The following is a 15,363-nucleotide window of genomic DNA, read 5'->3' as shown; positions in this document are numbered from 1 at the left end:
AGTCCGTGCGCCGCCCGCACTCCCCCAACTTCCCTACCCACGGAGAAGTGAAGAGCCCTTTTCTGTGTGGTTGGAGACGCTAACGCATCTCTGAGATCCGAGCCTCGTCCCTGTTGCAACAGTATTTGTGAATAAAATTTCTCTTTAAGTCTAGACTTGCTTTTATTAGACATATTTTAAAATGATGAATCCTGCAGCTTCCTGAGGGCTTCCTGGTTCTGGGGCCATGTTGCCTGGGGTGATATGGCACTGGGATATCCTTTCCCAGTGGATACCCACTTGGGTTGATGGCCATGAAATTTTTGTAGCTCTATGGTAGAGCCATAGAGGCTGAGCCACTTGCAGAATTTGAAAGCAATGGTGGGCCTGGGAGCTTGACTTGCAAATACCTTTTAAATCAAGGTGCACAGCTAGCAAAAGTGATGGCAGCCTCTATGAAACTGCCATCATTGGACCCAACTGGCACAATTAAAGCCTCAGTTATGGGTGGCTCAATCTGAAAGCTCCCGACAGTCCAAGGTGTTGCCCGGATGGGTGCTGAGATGGTTCTGTTGCAAATAGGTTTTAAATCATATGACCTGATTTGGGTTTATGTGCTTCATAGGGTATCAGGTTCTTGGCCAATTAAAATACGTGTGGCTGAGGTTGGAACTCCAGCACTAGCCTGTAATGACTAGTCAATAATAATACATCAATGAAAAAATAAACAAGGTCCTACTGTACAATACAGGGAACTATATTCAATATCCTGGGTGAATCACTTTGCTGTACAGCAGAAATTAACACAACATTGTAAACCAACTACACTTCAATAAAATTAAAAAAAAAAGTTTGTGATATTCCAAACTCACCATCCATAGCTTTTACAACAACCAAACAAGAAAGGGTGGTTAAAAAAAAAAAGTCCCTGCATCCTTGTTTGTTTTTTGTTTTATTTATTTGGTTGCACTGGGTCTTAGTTGCTGCAGGCAGTCTCCTTAGTTGTGGCATGCATGCAGGAACCCGGGTCCCCTGCCTTGGGAGCTTGGAGTCTTATCCACTGTGCCACCTGGGAAGTCCCTCATCCCCCAGTATATTGATGCCAGTACTAGTCTCTGAAATTCCTTCATGAGTGAGGTGTTGCTTCAGCCTTACTACCTTAAGGAACAATTCTAGAAGCATCTCTGAACTTTCCCCAACAACACGCCTCAAGGAATGAGTTAGGAAACCAAAAAGGTTCTTTTAGTGGTTAGTAAATACATCTATTCCTACTATCCATCCTTGGGCTGAGGAGCTAACCTATTTTCGTATCTTTATTAGGCATTTTATAATTTATGATTTCATAAGCTTCTGTACACAGCCTTTGCACATTTTTCTTGGACTTCAACATTTTGCTGTTGATTTATAAGAGCTTTTAAAACTACTAATGATACTGCATTTTTTTGCTATGACAGCATTGAAAACATTTCCTAGTTGGCATGTCTTTCTTTTATCTTATTATTTATGACATTTTTACTTTTTTATTTTTTTCAAATCTTGTCATTCTATTTATAGTTTTTCTTTGGACGTCATGACTTTCACTCCCTAGGTATACAGAAATATTGATATTTTCTTTCTGTATTTTTATGGTGTCTTTTTTTAAGTTGGGCTTTTTCATCTGTGTTTTTGTTTTGTTTTGTTTTGTTTTTTTGGCACAGCTTGTGGGATCTTAGTTCACCGACCAGGGATAGAACCTGTGCCCCCTGCAGTAAAAGTGCTGAGTCTTAACCACTGGACCGCCAGGGAAGTCCCTCTTTTTTTAAGGTTAAATCTTTATCCCATCTGGAATTCATTTGGATGCAGTAGAAAGAAGACTGTAGATTGAATCATCTCTTGCCAGATATCATCATATATAGTATTTTATTATATTCTTGTATCTGTTTATAGACTCTCAAGGGCTTATATGTTCATTGCAAGATTTCTCATCAAAGGCACGATTGTTATTTTGAGTAAGCTAATTCCTTGTTTCTAGGGGCCATTTCAATTATTTATACCCATTCATTATTTTAACTGGTGATCTGATCAGAAAGTTCTTCATCATTCTTCATTTACAACTTTTGCCTAGCTACTCCTTGCACCACTTTTCAGAAATTCTTTAATAATTATCTTATTATGAGGCATAAAATACTTCCTGATACAAATTTGGTTGGAAATTTCTCTCAATTTTATGGCTGTGTTTAGAGAGAACTTCATCTTTGAACTGAGGAATCTTCAATCCAACAATGCTGTTTATATACCCATGAAGGTGACACCTTTGTCACTTCATCAGGAAACACTTTTTAAAATTTATTTATTTATTTATTTATTTATTTATTTATTTATTTAATTTATTGGCTGCGTTGGGTCTTCGTTGCTGTGAGCACGCTTTTCTCTAGTTGGAATGAGCAGGGGCTACGCATCATTGTGGTGCTTGGGCTTCTCATTGCGGTGGCATTTCTTGTGGAGCACAGGCTCTAGGTGCTCAGGCTTCAGTAGTTGCAGCACAAGCACTCTATAGTTGTGGCCCATGGGCTCTAGAGCACAGGCTTCAGTAGTTGCGGTACATGGGCTTAGTTGTTTCTTGCCATGTGGGCTGTTCCTAGACCAGGGATTGAACCCATGTCCCCTGCATTGGCAGATGGATTCTTAACCACTGCACCACCAAGGAAGCCCCAGGAAACACTTTTAAATCTTCTTCTATGGATGCTGCACATGGCATTGTCTCGCCTGCAATATCTATTACATAGTTTCCCAGAAATGCAATTTTAGTCCAATAATATATTTTATTATGTAAATTATATATATTTAATCAGTAACTAGTGAATTGCCAATAGTTCTAACAGATTTATAGTTGTTTCATCTTTAGCTCCTCAAGAAAGCAACACTACCACCTCCAATCACAGTGTTTATTCCTATCCTTCATATGGTTCGTGTATTCTGACATGATCTTATAATAGATTAAAGCAGTGACAAATAATTGAGGTGAAGCAGACATATTTGTTCGGTTTGGTTGTTCCTGTCACCAGTCTTACTGACATCACTTCCTCTTCACTCCCTGCTCTCAAACACCCTAAATGAGTAGGAGCCTGGCCTGGCAGCCACTGTCTAAAATTGGTCAGAGAAAATTCAGTAATAGTAATAATAATGGCAGTGTGCCTAGTGGCTAAGATTGTTAAGTAACGCCATAGACTTCTTTCCCATAGTGCTGAAATTACGTCGGGGAGACAGGCAACAAGTACCTAAATGAGCTCACAGAAAATGATTATAAACGCAAGAGAGATTCCCATTAGAGCGATTAACAAAAAAAGAGAGATAATGCTTCCGGGGGGCTCCTCAAAAGGCAGCGTGAGAGAGACCTTTAAATTGAGACCAACGAGTAGAACACGAGGTGCCTGACTGTGGAGAGAGGGAGGGGATGGTTCCTTACGGAGAAAACGTCACTGATTTTTTAAACCATTAGAGCTGAGGACTGGAGAGAGGGTGGTGTTGGACCCCTGCAGACCTATGGCAGCAAAAGCTGGGGGTGTAGGGGGTGCCCCGCACAGATTTTAAACAAAATAACTGAGGGAAGGGATTCCCTGCCGGTCCAGTGGTTAGGATCAGGTGCCTCCACTGCAAGGGGGCACCTGGTTCGATCCCTGGTTGGGGAACTAAGATCCCCGCAACCCACGCAGCCAAACAAACAAAAAAATAGAGAAAATAACCCAGGGAAGCACAATGAATATAAATGGGAATATTGACAAGAAAAATTCTGATCGTAGGCTAAAATGATAAAAATGAAATCTTAAAGAAGCAAACCAGAATCAGATCTGTTTCAAGTGCTTAACAAAAAAACAAACAAAAGAATCCGTTTTATAGACCAAAGTGGAAAAAATACGTTTTCCCAGAAAATTCAAACACGATGGTATCCATTTGCAGGGTAGGCACTGATATACTAGGGGTCACGGTCCCCAAAACCTCGCGTCCACCCATGACCCTGGAGGTCACCAGGCTCCCCCGTCCTGTCCAGTCCCGGCTCCAGAGCCCGGTCGCTTCGTGGGAAAACTGAGTCAGGACATACAGGTCCAGGAGGAGGACGAGTAGCTGAGGGCAGACGACAGGCCCGACCTGCCAGGAGCGACTTCAGCTCCGAGCCCGCGTGCCGGCGAGGTGCCCTGGCAAGGACCAAGCAGAAGCTGAGCTTCCGCCCGGCTCTGCCACGTGATCCCTGCCCCCCCCCGCCCCGCACCCCGGACCGCCCATTTCTCAGGCAGGGGCGGTGCAGATGTGCAAACTGTCCAACCAGGGACGCGGGGGCCTGTAGCACCATCCGAGGGAGTGCCTGAAGAACCATCCAATCAGAGCGCGGGGATCCCAACTCTCTCCAATCAGGGCGCGGGCCCCGGAACACCGTCCAATCACAGCCGAGGGCGGGCATGCTCGTAGCCCTTGTGCGGGTGGTTCCCTGCCCGCAGTGGCGCTTCTGCGCACCTGTCCCCGCGCGGCCCTAAGAGTACCTTCCCCATCGCTCTCACCTGGCTAGGGTCGCGGGGTCGCGGGAAGGACTCCCGGGAGAGCCCCGAGCGGGGTGGAGATGGTGAGTGCGCTGGCCGGGCCAGAGACCGGGAGGGGTTAGTTCGAACCGGCAGGAACCGGTTGCAAGCTGACGCGGGCCCGGGTCTCCGCGCCCCATCCCCGGCGTCCCGGCCACGTCCCCGCCCTCGATCGCGGGGTTGCGGGGTCCCTGTGCCCCCCGTGGTTTTTCTTTACTTACTCACCAAGCTTCCTGGACGATGAGGCTTTAAGAGCGGGGCGTTTGCAATTATATTCCAATAAAGAGCTTAAAAAAGGGGGGGGGGGAGGCGTTTTAAATTTCTCATTCGTTTATCGCACCCACAGGGGAGAGGGTCTAGTACTTACACACTGAAGGTGTTTTTAATGAAATGGATGGATTCTGGTGCCCATGGGATTGAGTTTCTCATATGTAAAAAACCAGAATTAGAATCAGCATTTCAAGTACAAAGAATGAGCTGGAATTACTTTGAACCTGTAGATGAATCCCAGGGTGGATCTCCAGGTCTTAGTATGTCTCTCCATTAACTTCATTTAATAATTAAAACAAAAAAATCCTTGGGTTTTTTTTCCCTTAACTTTTTCAAAGAAATATTTTTATTTATTTGTTTATTTAGGCTGCATTGGGTCTTCATTGCTGTGCACAGGCTTTCTCTAGTTGTGGGGAGCAGGGGCTACTCTTTGTTGTGTTGCACGGGCTTCTCATTGCGTTGGCTTCACTTGTTGCAGAGCAGCCTTCAGTAGTTGTGGCACATGGGCTTTAGTTGTGGCACATAGGCTCAGCTGCTCCGTGGCATGTGGGATCTGCCAGGACTAGGCTCAAACCCATGTCCCCTGCATTGGCAATCAGATTCTTAACCACCACACCACCAAGGACATCCCTAAACGGTATCTTTAAAACAAAAAATACTGTTACTGATACATAGAGGTGAACTCATTTTTGAGCATTATTCTTAGTGTCTTTGTTAGGTACAAGCATAGATTTTAATTATTCATCTGTAAAATCTTTGAATGTTTACAAAATCTTACCTACAAATAATATTTCAGCTTTTTTCTTGTCCTGTCATTTTACCTGTTTTTTTTTTTTTTTTTTTTTAATGATCCACCAGGCCCTCCAGTCCAGTGTAGAATAAGGTACTTTGTGTGTCTTGTCTTCTTGACAAGAGAGTGGTTTTACTAGTTCAGATTTTTCACTTAACATTGCAGTAAGTGTTTTTATGCACTGTCTTCCCCAGTTAGCCACATTCCTTCTAGTTCCAGTATATTAAATTTTTATATCCATTAATAATATTGTTCTGGATTTAAGGACATGAATTGTGACTTTTCTACATTTCTATTAATATAGTGAAATGGACTAACTTTTTTTGTATACTGAAAACTACAAAAAAATCTATTTTTAAAAAAATTTTTATTGGAGTATAGTTACTTTACAATGTGTTAGTTTCTCCTGTACAGCAAAGTGAATCAGTTATACGTATATATATATATATATATCCACTCTTTTTTAGATTTCCTTACCATTTAGGTCACCACAGAGCATTGAGCAGAGTTCCCCGTGCTATAAAATGGATTAATTTTTAAACGTTATTGCATTCCTAGAATAAAATGAGCTTGGGGGCTTCCTAGGTGGCGCAGTGGTTAAGAATCCGCCTGCCAAAGCAGAGGTCACAGGTTCGATCCCAGCTCCAGGAAGATCCCACATGCCGCGGAGCAACTAAGCCCGTGTGCCTAAATAAATAAATAAATAAATAAAATGAGCTTGGTTGTGGGACTTCCCTGGCAGTCCTGTGGTTAAGACTCCGAGTTTCCACTTCGAAGGGTGCAGGTTTGATCCCTGGTTGGGGAACTAAGATCGCGAGTGCTGCGAGGCACGGCCAAAAAGCAAAACAACAACAACAACAAAAGCTTGGTTGTGCTTAATTATTCACATTACTCATTATTTAGGGAACTAATTTTTAATAGAATTGCACCTGTTAATAATAAATATATATATAATTTTAATATATATTAAATATATATATATGTAATACATATAACTTTTTTTTTCTTTCATTTGTACTATTCTGTTCTTGGCACATCTCCGAAAAAGGAATTATTTTCTACACATAGAATTATTGATCTCCTGAATATTTAATAAAACTGGCCTGTAAAACAATTTGGGATTTTTGTTTCCTTTTTGTGAATGTTTGAAAACACCCTTTTATTATCCTTAAACTACTTTCAACTACTGAGTAGTATGGAAGTACTCAGATTTTAAATTTTTATTTTAGAGCATTCCTCTCCTTTTATGTTTAATCCCTAGAACAGCTCTAATTTTGCCTGCTTTTTCATTTGTAACTTTATTTTTTCTTGAAAAAAATTGTCAAAGGTTTCAATTTGATTAATTTTAAGAGATGTGGTTTGGTTTTGTGGTTTTTATTGGAGTTTTTGGTTTTGTTTTGTTTTATGCACCACGCAGCTTGTGGGATCTTAGTTCCCTGACCAGGGATTGAATCTGGGTCCTTGGCAGTGAAACTGCAGAGTCCAAACCACTGGACTACCAGGGAATTCCCAAGAGATGTGTTTTTAGCCTCATTTTATATCATTAATTTTGCCCTTCACATTTCATTCTATGCTTTCTTTTATGCTACTGCTCTTTTTCCAAATTCTTGAGTTCATTTTTAGCCCATTAGTACTATTCTTTTCTGGGAGTAGATGGTCTTGGCTGGGGACACTTTGATTCTAGTGTCTTTCCAATGGGACATGGTGAAGTTGACAAGCACTTGAAACCTTTCCAGAGATTCTGTGAAATCATGACATTCTGTTTCTAATCCTTATAGTTTAAAAATGCAGTGGCATTGAGAAAAAGGAACACAAACAAATGAAAAAACAACCAAGCCAAGGTATCCATTTCCAGTGTTACCCAGATGGTTATGTCACTGTTAGGATTTCACCCTGCCCCAGTCCCTTTGCTCATGTTCCTAGTTCCAAATGCCTTCACTGTCCTGTATTTAACCTCCAGCACTTACTCGTTCATCTAGATAATATTAAATTTACTTATTGTCTTCCGCCGTGAGATTTTAAGATTTATGTGGTTCAGGATTTTTCTCGAGTGCTGTATCTCTATAGCTGCATGTAGTAGGAGCTATCACCTAAATAGATTTTGAGCAAATGAATAAGTCAGAGTTATAGGTGTATAGAGAAGCAACCTGCCTGAGACAGAGGGCCGGCTTTGCCAGGAGAAGATGCCCAAGGATGTCTGATATGAAGAGAATGTTCCATTTTTGTAGTCTCCACTATCCTCTCCAGGAGACAGGCAGAGTCTAGATCTGCAGTGTCCACTACAGCACCCCTGGCCACAGGTGGCTGCTGAGCTCTTGTACAGCTGTCAGAATTGATTTGGATGCATGTGTGAGCTCCATACCAGGTTTCTAGCATTAAGTACAACAAAAATAGTATAGACTGTCTCAATAATTATGTTCGTTATAAACTGAAATGATATGTGTACTTGTATTTAGTGGGCAAAATAAAAATTATTAAAATTTCAATACGGGGAACTTCCCTGGTGGTCCAGTGGTTTATATTCCGTGATCCCAATGCAGGGGGCGCGGGTTCGATCCCTGGTCAGGGAACTAGATCCCTCATGCCTCAACGAAGACCCAGCACAGCCAAATAAATAAACATTAAAAATTTCAATACGACTTTTTTATAAGGTGGCTACAAGAAAATTCAAATTTGGATGTTGTCTGTATTGTCTTCCTATTTGATGGCACTGCTGTAGATCAAGGGTTGACAAACTACAGCCCATAGGCCAAACCCAGTGTGCCACCTTTTTGCAGAAATAAAGTTTTATTGGCACCACCACATCCATTCCTTGACATACTGTCTCTGGCTGCTTCTGTGCCACAAAGGCAGAGCTGCGCAGCTGCAACAGAGACCACGTGGCTAGAAAAGCCTAACAATGTACTATCTGACCTTTATAGACAAAGCCTGCTGGTCTCTGCTCTAGGTCATTGTACTCCTTTTGAGGAATAACAGGCATAATCATCCTGTAATATGTATGTACAGAAATGCAGCTACTGGACATTTAGGCTTGGAAAGCAGGCACACCTACATACAAGGTTCTAATTGGGTAACATAACGTATTATTGATTCTGTCCTTTTGAGTTTCCTCTGCTGCATACTGATTGTAATGATATCTACTGGGAGCTTTATTATGAGACAGATGAACTCAGGTGTGCAAAATATTTCACACATCACGGATGTCCAAATAGCGCATTTTATTGTTAACACTGTTGTGAGACTGTTACGGGTTTTGATGGCTTTAAAATGTCACCTGACACACAGCAGTGGAAGAGTTAGTTGAATTTTGTCTGTGGATAAGAGTTTGTCTTGATGGGAATTCCCTGGTGGTTCCAGGGTTAGGACTCTGCTTCCAACTGCTAGGGGCCAAGGTTCAATCCCTGGTCAGGGAACTAAATCCCACAAGCCGTACAGTGCAGCCAAAAAGACAAAAAAAAGTTTATCTTGAGACAGTGTTAGATACCAGTATATCAAGAGTAATTAGGGACTTCCTAGGTGGCACAGTGGTTAAGAATCCTCCTGCCAGTGCAGGGGACACAGGTTCAAGCCTTGCTCCAGGAAGATCCCACATGCCGCAAAGCAACTAAGCCCGTGTGCCACAACTATTGAGCCTGTGCTCTAGAGCCCATGAGCCACAACTATTGAGCCCTCGCACCACAACTACTGAAGCCTGTGCACCTAGAGCTGGTGCTCCTCAACAAGAGACGCCACTGCACTAAGAAGCCCAGGCACCGAAATGAAGAGTAGCCCCCGCTCTCAGCAACTAGAGAAAGCCCATGTGCAGCAACAGACCCAACACAGCCAATTAAAATTAATTAATTAATTAATTAATTTAAAAAAGAGTAATTAGTGATGCCAGACGCAGCTGACTTTACCTACCAGCCTCAGGAGAGAGTGTTCCCACTCTGGAGCATTCTAGTTCTGCCGCTGTTTGTTGTTGTTGTTTTTTAATAAATTTGTTTTTATTGGGTCTTTGTTGCTGCATGAGGGCTTTCTCTAGTTGCAGCGAGCAGAGGCTGCTCTTCATTGTGGTGCATCGGTTTCTCAGTGCAGTGGCTTCTCTTGTTGCAGAGCACGGGCTCCAGTAGTTGCGGCACAGGGGCTTAGTTGCTCCGTGGCATGTGGGATCTTCCCAGACCAGGGATGGAACCCATGTCCCCTGCACTGGCAGGCAGATTCTTAACCACTGAGCCACCATGGAAGTCCTGCCACTGTTTATTGAACAGGCAAATTGTAGCCCCTGCATTGCAGTGTGGAAGCAGGTGGAATGATGCACTTTTTCAAAAGCCAGGCTTTGGGGGAGACCCTACAAGCCATGAGATTCCATGCTCAGGGTTTGGGCAGTTATGCTTGTCTGTGTGCCACAGGGTCAGAAATGAGTGCTGTGTGTAGCACCCCCAGGAGGCTGGTGTATAAGTCAGAGCCTCTGGCTTTTCTGTGGGAGCAGATGTCCTTCTGGAGGAAGGTGCCACCGATCCCTTTATATCTTTTATGATGTGGGCAGATTCACAGCCAAACCCTTCTGGACTTCAATTAATTCATTTCTACAGTGGGGCTCAGAACTGTGTCTTCACAGGTGGGAAGCACTAGGGCACTCTTTTCTGGGGAAGGCAAAGCTATTCTGGTGTCTTGTGACATCAGTTGAGGAAGAGCTGTCACCCATAATTGTGACATCACTCATAATTATCAGCACTCAGGCCCCTGAATGCAGGCGCTGTGGTGAGGTCTAAAGACTTAGGCTTCCTTTCTCTTGGCTGGGCTCCAACTTGTCAATACACTGCCTGCCTCCTGGACAGCATGGAGAGAAAGGAAAAGTTGCTGTTTTACAGACTTAACAGGAGACAGATGAGTAGATACTGGGTTGGCCAAAAAGTTTGTTTGGGTTTTTCCGAATGAATGGAAAAACTTGAATGAACTTTTTGGTTAACCTAATATTAATGCTTCTCATAAATATTCTTATTCCACCAGGTGGCCCTGCCAGTTTATGATGGATTGGAGTTTTCCAAGGAAATATACCCATCTCAGGGCCTGGGTTGAAAGTTGGGCATAACCGGAACTCTTGAGAATCAAATTGTTGGGGGGGGGGGGGGGGAGCAAGAAGTGCTCCCAGACCCTCACTGTGTTTTCATTCATTAAAACCTCATCCAGGCCTGACCTTGTTTCATATCGTGCTGAGACCTGTATTGGACCACGAAAAAGGAGATGAAATCATTTTCATTACAGGAACCGATATTTTTAAAGACAAGAATAATTGTTTTATTTGTATAGTATTTCTTCCATATCTCCAACGTACTGTGGACTGTTCTGGACCCTTCAGATGGAGGGAAAAGTGGAAGGAGCAAGAGTCAAACTGTAGAAAGATGGGTTCATTTGAGATGCTGTTAAATCTATGGGGCAGGCTGGCATCTCTGAGGAAGTCAGCACTGAAGATATGATGACAGAGCCCTAGAGTCAATGGGAGACCACAGAACCACAGATGAACTTGCTGTGAATTGAGTCCTGGTTCCCCAGTGCTGTCAACCTCCCTACTTCCTCCTGCACACATGGGTGGAGAGTGGTACCTTGTTAAACCAGAATTTGTTGGATGTTTTAGGAGTCAGTGGTCTTTGAGGATGTGACTGTGGACTTCACCCCAGAGGAGTGGGCTTTGTTGGATCTGGCTCAGAGGAACCTCTACAGAGATGTGATGCTGGAGACCTTTAGGAACCTGGCCTCCGTGGGTAAGAATGATATCATTCCTTCCTGACTCTCTAGAGGACAAGTATCACCAAGCTGTTGAGCTTGCTTTAGAACTTGAGCTGAACAATGGAAATTTACTGCTGAGTAAGACAGACATAGTCACATTACTATGGAGCATATAGTCTAATAGCTTTCTCATGTATGTATGAAACCTACTTCTTTCTCATTAAATGTTTTTAGCCTCTGTAAGGGTTATAACTTGTTTCCTAAGAGGAACAGCCCTTGTTGGGCAACTTTACATTTGAAAATATTAGAAAAAGAAATTACTCTTCTTTCTGTGGAAGTTGAATTTTGCAGATACCTTAGCTTCCTTTCTTTTTTTTTTTTTTTTTTTTTGACTTTTCATCCATCTTCATGAATGGCCTTGTCCACATTGAAAAACCTTCCATATTTCCTCTTTGAAAGTTTCTATTTGGGCATATGCATTTTGTCCAGCTCTGTCCTGTGTTGCTTCCTGACAATAGGTCATTTATGTCACCAGAAGTCTCAACCTTCATGAAAGTATTTCCAGTAAATTGCCCACCATTTTGCCCTCCTGTCCTTATTATCATCAAAGTCCTGAAATAGCCAAAACTACTCCACTTCTTTTTTTGCTCAAAAGTGCATTTTCCTTTATAAAATTTATCTCTTGGGTCACTCTTGAAAAGAAATGTACGTGCTTCCTACTTATTTTCTTGCCTTAATCCCACAAATTCTTTCCAAAAAAATTAACTTGTTAATATTTTTCACATTATGACACTCAAATTAAAATCAGTGGGTCAGATCCTCTACGGTGAATGCTTGGGGAAGAAATATGAAGTGAACAGGATATAGTAAGTTTCAGAAGAAACGATTCCTGGTTCTTCATTTTAGGAGAAAACTGGAAATGCCATAGCATTGAAGATCAGCACAAGAACCAGGGACCACATTTGAGGTGAGTGACACATACATTAGAAAAAGCAGGTCTCAGGAGAGACTGCCATGATATTAATATGTACATGTGTGTAGATATATGTCAGATCTTAAGTGTTCACAGAGAATTTTCACAAGATAATTTTATAAAAGTGATACAGATGTTGATTGTTTGAGACAGTCCAGTTGTAAACAACTGTCAGGAAGTGAAATCCCATGTATAAAATACACTGAAAATCGTGCCTGGAGTTGAGCCCTCTGTCAGAGCACTCAACTTATATCACTTTGAAACAATTCTAACAGGGCAAGAAACATACACATTCACTGAAAATGGTAAAAGTGTAACCATATTAATCATTAAAAGCCACAGTGAATTGTTAACAAATCATTAGTAACATGATTCCTGTTTTTAACAGATGTCATATGGTGGAGATACCCTCAGAAAATAATGAAAGTAGTCAATGTGGAGAAACCAACCAGATTTCCAATCTTATTGTACGTAAGAGACTGTCTACTGGAGTAAAATCCTATGAATACAATAGGCTTGAAAAAGCCATCATTGATTCTTCATCCCTAAAGAGTCCCATAGCATCATCTCAACATGGACAAAAACCCTATCAATGTAAGGAATGTGGGAGAACTTTTATTTGTTACTCATCCTTTAGAGCACACATAAGAGCTCACACTGAAGAGAAACCCTATGCATGTAAAGAATGCGGAAAAGCCTTTATATATTTCTCCAAACTTAGAGTCCATATAAGAACTCACACTGGAGAGAAGCCTTATGAATGTGAAAAATGTGGGAAAACCTTCAGATCTCCCTCAAACCTTTGGACACATAGAGAAACTCACACTGTTGAGAAACCCTATGCTTGTAAAGAATGTGAGAAATCCTTCTCTTCTCCCTCTTCTCTTAGAAAACATGTGAAGGTTCACAGTGCAGAGAAAGCCTATGAATGTAAGGAATGTGGGAAAGCCTTCCTTCATTCTTTTTACCTGATCATTCATGCAAGGATGCACACTGGCGAGAAAGCCTACAGGTGTGTGGAATGTGGGAAAGCCTACAGCTGGCCCTCAGATCTGAGGATTCACATGAGGACACACTCTGGAGAAAAGCCTTACAAATGTAAACAGTGTGGAAAATCTTTCAGTTCTCCTTCTTCCTTTAAGGGACACTTGCGAACTCACACTGGAGAGAAGCCATACGCATGTAACGAATGTGGGAAAGCCTTCAGTAGTCCTTCATACTTTCGCACACATGTGCGAATTCACACTGGAGAAAAACCCTACGTGTGTAAGCAATGTGGGAAAGCTTTCAGTTGGTCATCATCTTTTCGAGGACATCTGAGAACTCACAGCAGAGAGAAACCCTATGAGTGTAAGGAATGTGGTAAAGCCTTCAGCAGGCTTTCATCCTTACAAAGACACGTGAGAATTCACACTGGGGAGAAACTCTAAATGTCAGCAGTGTGGGGAAGCCTTCTGTTCTGCCCTATCCTTAAAAAAACACATGGAAACTCACTCAGGAGGGAAATTCCACACAGTAAGTAATGACGGAAGCCTTCATGCAGGTTACATGTATTGGACACAACAAACTGCATAGTACTGGAAAATATTTACAAAGGTCTTGGACACACTGTTGGCTTTATTAGTGCCTTATTTTTTTTAAGGGTCAATAAAAACTTACTAATTATTACTTTATTATTTGCAGAGGTAAGGCCCAGACAACCTTCAGATTACATTCCTCAAGTCAAAATATTTTTTAATAAAATTTGTCTAGTTTTACATATTTTCTCTGAGTAATTTAACTAATACATCAAAAATAAATATACTTAATTTTTTTGTTTTTTTGTTTTTTAGTGCCTTATTCTACAGTAGACCCCTATCACATTATTTCTAGTCCTTTCTGAGAATAACATCTAGGTGATAATTCTTTAAGTAATACTTTGCCACAGCTGCCCTAACAAATTGCCACAAAGTTGGTGGCTTAAAGAAACAGAAATGGGGACTTCCCTGGTGGTGCACTGGTTAAGAATCCATCTGCCAGTGCAAGAGACATGGGTTCGATCCCTGGTCCAGGAAGATCCCACATACCGTGGAGCAACTAAGCCCACAAGCCACAACTACTGAGCCCATGCACTGCAGCTAGTGAAGCCCATGCACCTAGAGCTCATGCTCTGCAACAAAAGAAGCCAGCACAATAAGAAGCCTGCACACCACAATGAAGAGTAGCCCCCACTCACCTCAACTAGAGAAAGCCCATGTGCAGCAACAAAGAGCCAACACAGCCCCCCCCCACAAAGAAACATAAAAGAAATGTATTTTTTTCCAGTTTTGGGTACCAGAAATTGGAAATCAAGGTGTCATTAGGGTTGCTTCCTCGTGAGGGTTCTGAGGAAGAATCAGATCATGTGCCCTACAGACATCTAGTGGCTACAAGCAATCCTTGGTGTTCTTGGCTTGCAGATGCAATCATGCGTCATTCCAACTTCTGTCTTCATCTTAACATCACCTTCTCCTCCAAGTGTTTTATCCCTTTCTCTTATAAGGACACTTGTTATTGGACTCAGGGCCCACTCTAGGATTCCAGGATGATCTCATCTTGAGATCCTTATTATATTTACAAAGACTTTTTCCAAATAAGGTAACATTCACAGGTTCTGAGTGTACATGTCTTGGGGTGGGGCGAGGCCACCATTCTACCCACTACATACCCTGTCAGGCAAATTACATACCTTTTGGTATATGTGTGTTTTTTATTATGAATTACTTATATAAAAGTTATATATATTATGAAATCTTTTGGACCCATAGATCTTCGGAAGTTATTTTATTTTTTTTGGCCATGCTCTGCAGCATGCGGGATCTTAGTTCCGCGACCAGGGATTGAACCCGTGCCCCCTGCAGTGGGAGCACAGAGAGTCTTAACCACTGGGCCGTGAGAGAAGGCCCCCTGAAGTGTATTTTAAAATGTGTAACTATTGCCGTGTTAGATAGTGTTTCTAATGATCATTATATTCAAGTCTACAATTTGGATCTTCCTGCAAGCTCCAACACGTCTGCCCACACCACTGATTTTATACTTTCTTGATTGATGACTTTCTCTCACATTCTCTTTTCTCC

General features: G+C 42.0%; 1 protein-coding gene across 1 annotated transcript; it reads left to right on the top strand.

Annotated features, from left to right (window-relative positions):
- The first annotated feature begins 4,494 nt into the window (after positions 1 to 4,494).
- Positions 4,495 to 13,821, top strand: LOC130836534 (zinc finger protein 709-like). The gene is made up of 4 exons (XM_057708743.1): positions 4,495 to 4,573; positions 11,204 to 11,330; positions 12,202 to 12,262; positions 12,657 to 13,821. The coding sequence occupies exons 1-4, from the start codon at positions 4,571 to 4,573 to the stop codon at positions 13,696 to 13,698; spliced, it is 1,233 nt and encodes a 410-aa protein (XP_057564726.1). The 5' UTR covers positions 4,495 to 4,570; the 3' UTR covers positions 13,699 to 13,821.
- The last annotated feature ends 1,542 nt before the right edge of the window (positions 13,822 to 15,363 follow it).

The sequence above is a fragment of the Hippopotamus amphibius genome, chromosome 15 (genome assembly GCF_030028045.1).
Source record: "Hippopotamus amphibius kiboko isolate mHipAmp2 chromosome 15, mHipAmp2.hap2, whole genome shotgun sequence".
In the NCBI taxonomy this organism is placed as follows: domain Eukaryota; kingdom Metazoa; phylum Chordata; class Mammalia; order Artiodactyla; family Hippopotamidae; genus Hippopotamus; species Hippopotamus amphibius.
This window is presented reverse-complemented; position numbering and strand designations above follow the sequence as displayed.